The sequence below is a fragment of the Cydia amplana genome, chromosome 19, assembly GCF_948474715.1.
Source record: "Cydia amplana chromosome 19, ilCydAmpl1.1, whole genome shotgun sequence".
NCBI classification, from domain to species: domain Eukaryota; kingdom Metazoa; phylum Arthropoda; class Insecta; order Lepidoptera; family Tortricidae; genus Cydia; species Cydia amplana.
Window position 1 is genome coordinate 6,795,049 of NC_086087.1, and position 11,527 is coordinate 6,806,575.

At 36.3% G+C, this 11,527-nt stretch overlaps 1 protein-coding gene across 2 annotated transcripts; it reads right to left on the reverse strand.

Moving 5' to 3' along the window:
* Positions 1–5,953: 5,953 nt before the first annotated feature.
* On the reverse strand, positions 5,954–11,275 carry LOC134656871 (uncharacterized). 2 transcript variants are annotated; one of them, XM_063512405.1, is made up of 8 exons: positions 10,383–11,275; positions 9,790–9,862; positions 9,570–9,653; positions 8,515–9,451; positions 7,912–7,988; positions 6,963–7,018; positions 6,647–6,771; positions 5,954–6,256 (listed from the first exon to the last, which is right to left on the reverse strand). In XM_063512405.1, exons 1-8 carry the CDS (start codon positions 10,945–10,947, stop codon positions 6,254–6,256), a joined length of 1,920 nt encoding a protein of 639 aa, XP_063368475.1. In that variant the 5' UTR covers positions 10,948–11,275; the 3' UTR covers positions 5,954–6,253. The 2 variants fall into 2 exon arrangements, with proteins under 2 accessions (XP_063368475.1, XP_063368476.1); XM_063512406.1 differs by lacking the exon at positions 6,963–7,018.
* Positions 11,276–11,527: the final 252 nt, after the last annotated feature.

An 11,527-nucleotide genomic window follows, 5' to 3' on the forward strand; every position in this document is an offset into this window, starting at 1 on the left:
ATAGAGTCAACAGTTTTCTGTGCATAAAAATTGCAATCACGTTCCTCAGTTCTACAATACACTTTTATTGTCTGTATTGCCGTCATAGAGCCATACTCGTAGGTACGAGTATGTACCATCACGCTCCGCGATCATTACGCCAGTAGCTAAACTGGTAGTTTCATAAATCATTTTTTTAAGAAGCAGATACGTCTGCAAGCAATACTACACATTTTATATTAAAGGAAAAAATGGAAAAAGTTACGCTTCCGGCAGGACTTGAACTCGCAACCTCCGTAATCCGTGCGTTGCCCTTAAACCAATTGAACGGAAGCCTACCAGAACCTCGCAGATCATTACAACCCTTCCCTTAATATGTATAATATACACACCTTTGGGGCGAGATGTCTGAGGAACGCCGGTTTTAAGCCGGGCGACGTGATCGCCGTGTCTGGCATGAATCATCTCGATGTGCACATCCCTTTCTATTTTGGATACTTTAATGGACATCCAATTATGGGAAATATGGGAATCGACCCGTCCTATAGATACGGTAAGAATATTCTATAGATTAAGATAGGAGGTACGAGGGGCGTTCAAAATATTCTCGGTATTGATATCTTACAACCTCTTCTAAAATTTCTTTCGTTACTGGCCGCTAAGGTTTATTCATTGACATTAAAAAAAAGTATAATTCGAAGCGAGATGTCCTTTTGTTTTTCTGCAATTGCTGAACAAACATGAACATCATGTGGGAATTGACAATGTTAACTAAATTAGAACATCGATGCGTGATAAAATTCTTGACAAAACAGGGTAAAAATCAAAAAACCATAAAAGAGGAAATGGATTGTGTTTACCGTGAGTCTGCTCCTTCTTTATCTACCATTCAAAAGTGGTCAAGCGAGTTTAAACGTGGAAGGGAGAGTGTTGAAGACGACCCTAGACCTGGCCGGCCTGTAGTAGCTACTTCACAAGAAAATATTGATAAAGTGGAAAAACTTATATTGGAAGATGGTCGAGTGAAGGTAAAATCTATAGCACAAGTAACCAATCTCTCTATTGGTACCGTACATGATATTATCCATGACCATCTTAATATGTCAAAAGTAAGTGCAAGATGGGTTCCGCGAATGCTGACTCGGCTTCAAAAAGACATGCGTGTAGCTTGTTGTTCCGATTTTATTGACCTGTGCGGTGAAAATCCTGATGAGGTGCTGCAAAGAATAGTTACTGGAGATGAAACCTGGGTTCATCATTATGACCCAGAGAGTAAACAAGAGTCCATGCAGTGGCACATTAAGAGTTCAGCTCATCCCAAGAAGTTCAAGGTCATCCCTTCAGCTGGCAAGGTCATGGCCACGATATTTTGGGATTGTGAAGGAGTATTACTGATCGATTATAAAGAAAAAGGTGTAAATATCACAGGACAGTACTACGCTAACATTCTACGTCAATTAAAGGATGCAATCAAAGAAAAGAGGCGAGGAAAGTTAACCAAAGGTGTTATGCTTCTGCATGACAACGCCCCCGTCCATACTGCTCATATTGCCAAGGCAGCTATTGTTGAATGTGGGTTTGAAACTGTTACTCACCCACCGTATAGTCCGGACTTAGCCCCCAGCGACTTCTTTCTGTTTCCCAATCTTAAAAAGGATCTGCGTGGAAATAAATTTTCCGATGATGAAGTGGAGGAGCATTTTTACACCAAAGATAAAAAATATTTTTATGCAGGATTAAAAAAAATAATTGATCGATCTTTTAAGTGTATGAACATAGGGGGGGAGTATATTGAAAAATAAAAATATCAAACTTTTCGTACTTGTTTGTTTTCATTCTCATACCGAGAATATTTTGAACACCCCTCGTATGTAGGTATGTTACAAAACTCACAAATTATTGTAAGTAGGTAAATAATTAAAATTAACAAAATATAAACAAAACTTCAATTGGTGGTAATGAAGTATGGGCAAAAAGATGGTGTACACATATTTTTGGCACTTTGTCCGAGTCGTAATACCTTTGATTGTAGACGTCATAGCACACGTGCATGAACCAATCAAAAATCGAATCATTTACGCACAACAAATCTGTCGAATCATTCAAGGTAAAAGATAAGATAAAGGAATGCTAAATAAATAGATAATAATAAAACAATTGTGTTTTTGAACAACAGCTGTGTTAACAAAAACAGTTGTGTTAACAAGTGTGTTATTATTACTTATCATTTTCCTTATCGCATGGCTTTTACTGGAGAACCTTTTGGGGTTTGACCAAATGATAAGCTCAAAACATGGCCAAATTCTCCCCTCTCCCTCCCCCCTCTAACATAAAAAATTAAATCCAAACGAATTATCAAAATCATCACTTAAAAGTCAATTTCACCAGAGCTAGCATGAGAAAACAACTCAAAATTTGCATCAAATTACTTTGCCACTCTCGTGGATTAAATGCAACTTTCTCAAAGAGAGCCTTTACGAGCTGTTGTGGTGAGAGTCATTCAGTCAGTCAATCAGTCAGGACACTTGCATTTATATGTATAATATAGGTAGAAGATTACGTTGGTAGGCGTGATACACTCTTTCAATACTCGTACAGCTAACATTGCGACATTAACGTCTAGTCAGATTATTTGATACAAATCGCACTACAATGACGACATATGCCTGCATAATTTGTTTACCTATCAGTGTATAGATTGTAACCAAGGCTACGGCAAATAATCAGTCAGTAACGTGGTTTCTTTATGAGATAAATGCTATCATGTCTACAATCAAAGGTATATTTCGACACGGAAAAAGTGCCAAAAATATCAAGGGCCTATTTTAGATTTAAGCTAGTTTTAATTTCTTTTAGTAATACCACTGTATCTAGGTATTATATATCTTGTTTGTAAATAAATGATTTTAGTATCTAAAGTGGAGTTCAATAGAAATTGCGAAAAAAATGCGAAGCCTCACACATTTTTAAGGATAACCAAAATATATAGGTACATAATATGAATATTTCAGCGAAAACCTTCGTAAAAATGTCAGTTTATAAATGAAAACACAGTTATTATGAATTATGATATAATGTATTTAAAATGTAATTGTAATTACATAGCCATTAGGCGCTTTTTAAAAATAAACTTCAATCTTGAAGTCAAAATATACCAACAGTTCAAAATTATTTGAAAGCAAGACCTCAATGGGTCAATTAATTTAAAGTTTAGGTACACACAATTTTTTTTTAAATTTGGAAATACATATATAATTTTTTATCCAGAATCACGAGCTCTCTAAGCCCTATTTGGGAAAAAAATGCCCCAAAACATCCAAGGGTAGGTACATTTTCCGTTCCTTCCATTTCGTCACCGTTATACAATTTCAATGAAAATCTACATCATACGCAATACTCCAGAAGAATTTTAACTCTTGCGAGTTCTGAGCAAGCCCCGGACCGAACTAAGGAATCCGCGTTTGATCTTGGTGCCAGGTATGGTGTGGTCGCTGTAGAACGAAGCACTCGTATCGTACAAGGATGAACTCATCGCTATTGCCTGCAACATAAGGTCTTGTTTAGCTTGTACGGCCTAGTGAAAAGATCCCCGAAAAATCTGTCATTGACAGACTAAGTCCAAATGGCGGACTTAATGCAGCATTCTCAGTCAACCAGTCCTTACTAATCCTTACTCATATTATAAATGCGAAACTAACTCTGTCTGTCTGACTGTTACCTCTTCACGCTTAAACCGATCAACTGATTTAGATGTGGTTTGGAGACAATTAATTTGGTAGCGATGAAAAACATAGCATAGTTAGACCAATCGGATATAATAATATAATATAACGATTACGAACACGGATATAATATATCACAATAACAATATTAAGTAAGTTGTACTTATTGTACTTGTATAGTGATTGATGATACGCGAGACATTGCTACCTCGGCAATGAAAGGCGTGTATTGCATATCAATTGTAATAATTTTATTAACTTAGTTCATGGCATGGCGATGGTGGCTTGCTTCAACGAGATTTGAACAACAAATCTGTGCCCTGAGGATTCCCTAGTTAAAACACTTCCTAAACGCTTTGGTAAAAACTAGTTATAATTGACATTCTTCAGTCAAGACTAGTTTTCACAAACTGATTTGGTGAAAACTAGTTTGGATTATCAGATCAGTTCTATGTCATCATAATATGTAACACTATCATCGATTTTTCAAATGATTCAAAAATTAAAGTCAATTAATTGGTTTGCAAATTCTGAAAACAAACATAGGTTACACGCATACAAACATAGCAAGAATAAAAACCGGCCAAGTGCGAGTCGGACTCGCGCACGGGGAGTTCCGCACCATCAACAAAAAATAGAGCAAAACAAGCAAAAAAACGGTCACCCATCCAAGTACTGACCCCGCCCGACGTTGCTGAACTTCGGTCAAAAATCACGTTTGTTACGAACGAGCCCCACTTAAATCTTTATTTTATTCTGTTTTTAGTATTTGTTGTTATAGCGGCAACAGAAATACATCATCTGTGAAAATTTCAACTAGCTATCTAGCTATCACGGTTCGTGAGATACAGCCTGGTGACAGACGGACGGACGGACGGACGGACGGACAGCGGAGTCTTAGTAATAGGGTCCCGTTTTTACCCTTTGGGTACGGAACCCTAAAAATAAAACCTTGTAAAAACTTACACCAAGCGAAGTGCTGATATAATAAGAGTCGAAAGAGCTATTCGGACCCCTATCAAGCAGAGTTCTTGGATGTTTGGTCTGTGGCACCGGTGAGATCTTGAAGACCAAGCAGGAAATTAGTCTCTTCAGAAACGGTTTCTTTGGCTTGTCTTGAATTGAATCCTCGAACAATTTAAATCTCGAGTCAATATTTCCGCTACTGTTGCTCAGTGTACAAGCCGAGGTGCCGAGATTTGGTGTCGCAGATTTTCGATGACCTAGAGGAAAAAGTTGAGAATTAGTAAATAGAAAAGGACACTTAATTGCTGCTTTAGATATAATTTCCCGCAGCTATCGCATACAACACAGACTGTGCGGAAAGAGAAGAGTCGTAGAATGTATGGGGCCCAATTCCTTCCACGTCTCTTCTTTTCCGAACAGACTCTATATCATAGTGACAATCTTTGATAGAAAACGCTCGTCAAAAGTGGAGTAATATATGAAAATGACCACGTAACTTTTCGTTTCATCCGTTTCCGATAGGTACATTTTTTCTTTTCAATCGTCGTTTGTGTTTATGCTGTGTAACTTATTTGAATAATAAAATAAAATAAAAAAAACTTGGCTATGCTCCCAGTTAACCGGGATTTGGGAATGCTTTGTTGTATAAAAAATACTACAAGACCAAGGGATAACTTTGTATTAAATTTTGGAACCAAATTTTCCCCTTCTATGTAAGAATGTTGCGACTGTGGAAGTTATTATTTTTATTCCCATAAACAGTCCAAAAAATACATTATTTTAACTCACATTTAAAAATGGTTTTAATAGAGCATGTATCTATTTTTTTAACGTCTTCATCTCTTGAAAGATAATTTGCCGAGTCTGAAGACGAAAATCTTACTCTCTGTTTTCTAATAGCCATCTTTCTATATTGAATATCTTTAACCGACTGAGTTTTCATAACACGATCTTGTTTAAATCGTTCGTTAAAATAAGGTTTTATGTGATCTCTGGCTATGTAAATCGTTCTTAGAGTATTATGCATAATATGGTAATTGTTGAAGTTTATTACTTGCTGACGGCAATTAGCATTACTAGAATTTTCAAAAGTAATTGAACCTGAACTCATTTTACAATCTTCGATATATGTAGAGCCGGCATCTCCACAATTTGTTTTACTAATTGTATATGTATGTAAGTCAGATGACGTAGCGCATATTTCATCCATTAAAACGCTTTCAGTCTGAGAGTCCTTGTCGTAATGCAGAATTTTGTTTTTTGCATCAGTTCTAACCATTTTCAGATTATACTTATGAAGCCTGCGATCATTGTAGTAATCTTTTGCAAGATACGAATTATGTTTTGCCAAAAGACTGTTATAAATTCTTCTTTTTAATGTATTGTATTGAAGACGTGTTAAAATTATTGGTTTTGATCTGCGCAAGTTCAAATGATATTGATAAAACAATTGAATATTCTTATTCCATGCCATTTGATGCTGAGGCTTGATTAATATAACATTGTTAATAACATCGTATAAAGAGTCTTTATTGTAATATTGGGTGGCGTTTTCGTTCTTTGTTTTCTTTGTCATAATAGTTCTGTTACTGTCAAAAAAGTAGGTACATTTAAAACACCAATCCAGAGGTAAAGTAACATAATATACATAAATTATCATACACGTGTCGTTTCTAGGAAATAGGGACCTAATAACATAAACGCCTACAACACAATAAGATCCTTTCTCCCTTAAATATATTACGTAAATATAACACCTATTATTTTCTTTTTTTCCAACATGGCTGCTTTTCCTGGCCACAGTTGATGGCTAAAAAAAAATAAAAAAATATTTAAAACAACATACTACTTATTGCACACTTCGAAAAATTTAATAAACACAAAACATAAGTTACAAAACTTAATCGTAGAGGTAAATAAAAACCATCAACCCACCACCACCCACTAATATTTTAAAATGCCAAAAAATGTCGACGTACTTGCGATGGCTTAGTCTGATATTTTCCGACTCCTTTATCTATTCCTAGAAGCTTTTGAATTTCCCTGTCTCTTGTTACTGGATTGGGAATCGAGCAGTCGTCGCCTTGGAAGTGTTTTTTCTGGGCTAGAACATAAACCATTTAAATGTGGAAATAAAAAAATACGACTGCCTCACACTTAATTATTTGCCTCATGCCCGATTTTGTGAGGTGGGACTTACATAAATATCTAATAATTACATAAATATTAACTCAATCAGGACCTCGGACCTCATTGAATGGAACTAAGAAATATAAAAAATGAAAAAGATATTACCAAAATATTTGGATTTAACTTCGTTGGCAACATCGTTGCTGGCCTTGGTTTCACGCCTGAAACGACGTTCAGTGAAACTACGTATTTTTTTCAAGAAAATTAACTAAAATAAGCACAGCCGGCAAGGAAACGGAACTATGCAAATGAAGACCTAATAAATAATTAGTTTACCTTTATTGAAAAAGATCAATTGATTGATTGATAAATACTGAAGAGAATCATAATGATAAGTTCAATACAGTCATTATTGTTTTTTTTTTATTAGCTCTCCATTCGCTGTACACACTGGACGCGTGTGCTTAGACGTGCACGTGCACGTGCGCGTTATAAAACACAAAAAGGTGATATCACAATTCAATGAATAAATTCCATTACTTTATTGAATCCTAAGAATGAGTCTATGATTTCGAAAACGTCATTATAGGTATCATTTTCTAGGTTATTGGGATTCGTATTTAGAAAATTACGATACTAATTAACTCATAGCTCGAAGTTCGCCGAGACCTAGACCGCCAGTATCGATATATAAACAACACTGGGGAAACTATGGCAACATTTTTGCATACCGACTTACTTTTCAATCTATTCCGTGGAATTATGGCGTCAAATTTAGACAATTTAGTACAGTCAAATTCAGCCTACCTTTATGTAATGTGCTTTGTAAAGATACAATTGTCAAGCTCAAAATTAACCTAAATGCGTTAATGATGATGATTGTCCTTAAGTACTCTCGCGAAGATTATCGATGATTTGGTAGAATTCAAAGATAATTAAATACACGTCTACTCTATTCGATATAGGCACAGCGCTTAGGTACAGACTTCTATGAATGGGCGTGTTCCAGTTCCGAAATAAATATTTCGATGCTACATACATTGATGTTGCTGACCCTACCTATTTGTGTGCAATGGGCACTAGATTTCCTAGAAATATTGTTCTAATGACCAACCTGTGAGATAATTCGATACTGTCCTTTACATTTAATGTATTGCCTTCAGCATCTTCACCATCCATCGTTAGATCTGTCTGTGAAACACAAGCTTGCATCTTTAGAAAAGAAACACTAGTCTAAACTAATTGCGTTAATATTACTAGTATTATTTCGAATTAACACATATAAATAAAGCAATAAGCACATAAAAATAAAGCGTATGCAAAAAATAAACGATTTTTCTTTAGGTAAAGCAGAACCTGGGTTTGAACCCACGATTTTTGAGAACCACACATATATGAAAGGTTAACAAAACCCGTAATAACCATTTAATTTCAATTGCTGGTATATTTTTGTTTATTGTATACCAGAACTACATATAACCGTAAACTATACTTTATTAGGTATCTTGAATGTGCAAGAGCGACATAGAGACCAATAGGTCAATAGTACAATAGCGATGAAAAGGCCAACAGACTATATCTATTAATACATTGTGATAAAGGTGGTGGGGGGTGGGGGGGGAATGGTCGGACAGACAGACAGACAATAAGGGTTCCGTTTTTCCTTTTGAGGTACGGAACCCTAAAAAGATAATTTTATAATGAAAACATTATTTACCCCATCAAACATTAATGTTTGTGAAAATGATCGCTTTCTATGCTCGTCGGCTGGCATGTATAAAAAATTTTCTAACGACGTTGTATCCGTCTCTCCCATAGTGGACATAGTGTTATCACCTGCCCGAGGCCCTCGAGACGGCTTGCGAACAGTCAGCTCTGTGTTCAACTTCCCAGCATCTTGTTCCAGCTTAACATTGTAGTATTCACTATCGCCTTTTATATCAATGGTAATATTAGAAACATTGTGTTTCGTTTGCAGTGGTATATCTAAATGAGGATTTCTTTGATTAATATGTTCAGTATAAGTCTTGGTAAAATCGTTTATCAAAGCCCTTTTCAACTGTTCAGGAACATTAGCTTCTTCCTGTTTAATTGGAGGGCTATTTGATCGCCTGCTTTGTGGTGGAGTTTTTTGAGCTTTAGGGGTGCTTTTGATTGTTCTGCTCTCGGTCTTAGTTTTGGTACCTGTTGTTCGGACAGTACTTCGACTTTGTGTTTGATTAAGTTTTGACCTGGTTACTTTTCGAGCTGTTTCACGAACAGTTTTTTTATAGGTGGATGCATTAACACGACTGTCAGATTTCTTTTCAATTATTTTTTTGCTGTTTTTTGCTGGTGAAGGGGATCGACTGCGTCCAATTTTTTTAATTTCTTTTTTATGTTCCTTTGTTTTAATGCTTGCTGGTTTTGTATCGCCGCTATTCTCACTTGATTCATCATTTTTAGGATAAACAGATATTACAATAAGAGGGCTTTGATGTTTCTTGAGGCCAATACCTGCATTTTCTTTATTGTCATATATGGCCCTAGCATTATCGACGGTGTTTACGCAAGCACATTTTTGCATTACTTTACCACGGCTGAAGTCTTCCGTTGGACTAGTAGCTGTTGAGTATATGAATTGAAAATCGACTTGCGTCGCTTGCGATTCTTTCCTAAAAAATAGATTAATTTAAAAAACATGCCTATAACGGACGCTTTCTTTAAATCAAAATAACGTTACTGGCAAAATTGGGTATAAACTATTGAATAATGGATCACGTTTTAAATTACCCTGTCGCTGCAGGTGCATAAAAGCGGGCTCCCACGGGACTTTCTTTTGCTTGTACTTTAGCGTCGCGCTGTTTTCTGAAAGACCTGTAATATTATATGATATGAGAGATATGTTCTTAGGTAATTGATTGAAATTTATTGATTGTTATAAAGTAACTTCAACTCAATTTATTGATTGTTATAAAGTAACTTCAACTCATGTATCGTCAAAACTTCTTACCTTAGTCCTTCGTTACAAGCCTCGTAACATAGAGGTAGCATTGCACAATCTGCTCCATGAAATTGCGTCGGAACTAAAAGAAAAAAAGTACAATTGAGTAGTCCAATTGAGCGGAGATTTAAATCATCTGCAGGCAGAGGTAGGTAGGTATAGGGTTAGATCCGTTGTAGCTTTATTTGACGTTCTAAAAGCACATTGTAATATGCCTAATTGAATATTAAAATATCTTTATCTTTACACCATTTAAGTATATGTGGGTGGATCAACTATTTCTTGTTGTTATTCTGTCCGGTCAGCCAAGAGACAATATTAGCATAGTTTGTTAGCAGACATTGTACACCACCTTCTTCTGACACGCTTGGTAGACGACCCTCAATGGAAAGGGTTTATAAGTATCACAAAAAAGCGTGTTTGGTGAGTTTAAATGCCTAAAAATCAGGTTTTAAAGAGTGACCCAGGAGAACGTAACCATGGCAACGAGTGACAAGAAAAAGTTGATTCACCCATGTATTAAAAATACCAGAATATATTTAAAGATGGAATTTTATGCATAAATAACTTTAGTAATTGAATTAAATAGGTTTATTACTTACTCGGCTTGTCATTAAGAGTAGCATCACATTTTAGGATGCATTCGTCATCTTCTGTGAGTCCTAATCGCCCTGTGATCCTAATCCGACCAGGGCGACTGGTATCCACGCCACTCATATCGTATCTTGCTGGTGACTTTCGTTTTTCCTCAGCAATTACTGATTCTATGGATCGCTCGCGACTTATACTAAATCTGTCCGGCGATTTAGCAGTTTCATTCTTTTGAATCTTATCTGACTGATGAATGTTAATCCTTGTCTTTTGTTGATTTGAGCGAACAGGCGACTTTGTTTTCGCTTCGTCTTTCTTCAAACTGTTTCTATCAGGCGACTTCGATATTTGTTTTTGAGACAAAGTCGTTGTTTTATTGATTATGGTTGATTCGGTTTTCGTGCCATTTGTGTAACTTGATCTGACAGGGGATGCCGAACCTGATCTATCCGGTGATACATTTTTTGTCTTATTCATGTTCATATAAGCGCAACCGGGGCTACATTCTGGAATAGTTTGTAATGGATTTTCTGTCTCCTTCGTCTTGTCCGAGCGCTTTTTTCTCGTTTTATTCATATCTTCAAAATAGCTCTTTATTATGCATTCCGATAATAACTTATTATCGTTTATTTCCTTATATATCCCTGCATTTGTAGTTTCAATGACACAAATTTTATCTTTTTTCTTTGCTGGTACAACGATGAAAGCCTTTTTTGCAAAAATGGAATGGTCGGAGTAGTCAGCGGACTTCTTTTTATGTCGCTTTCGCCTCTCGTGGGCGTTGGCGACAGTTATTGGAGATTTTGGACATACAGTCACTTGTATGAGAGGCCTATGATATTCTGAGGAATAACTTTTGTAAAAGCCACCAAACACGGGGTAATATATGCTGTTAAACACCTGGCAAAGAAGTATTGACAGTATTTGAGGGACCCACCGAAATAATTACGCGGTTATCATACTGATGCGAAATCGCACGTCGCTCCGGTGTGTGAGCGTGACAGCGCTATGCGCGTATATAGCGATGTCCCGCTCGCACACCGGAGCGGCGTGCGAACCAGAATCCAGGGTGAAAACTGCTTTATTTGATGATTTCAACGCGGTTAGAAAAGTAGATAGGTAATCTGGGTCTCTATTGTTTCCCAAAAAGTTTTAT

What these genes read in the sequence shown, in the direction of transcription:
- LOC134656871 (XM_063512405.1), bottom strand. Translation starts at nt 10,947, where the DNA reads ATGAATAAAACGAGAAAAAAGCGCTCGGACAAGACGAAGGAGACAGAA. An exon ending in TATGCACCTGCAGCGACAGG is followed by an intron (nt 9,452 to 9,569) that starts GTAATTTAAAAC and finishes TCTATTTTTTAG; the next exon opens with GAAAGAATCGCAAGCGACGC. An exon ending in AGTTAAATCCAAATATTTTG is followed by an intron (nt 6,772 to 6,962) that starts GTAATATCTTTT and finishes TTTATGTTCTAG; the next exon opens with CCCAGAAAAAACACTTCCAA.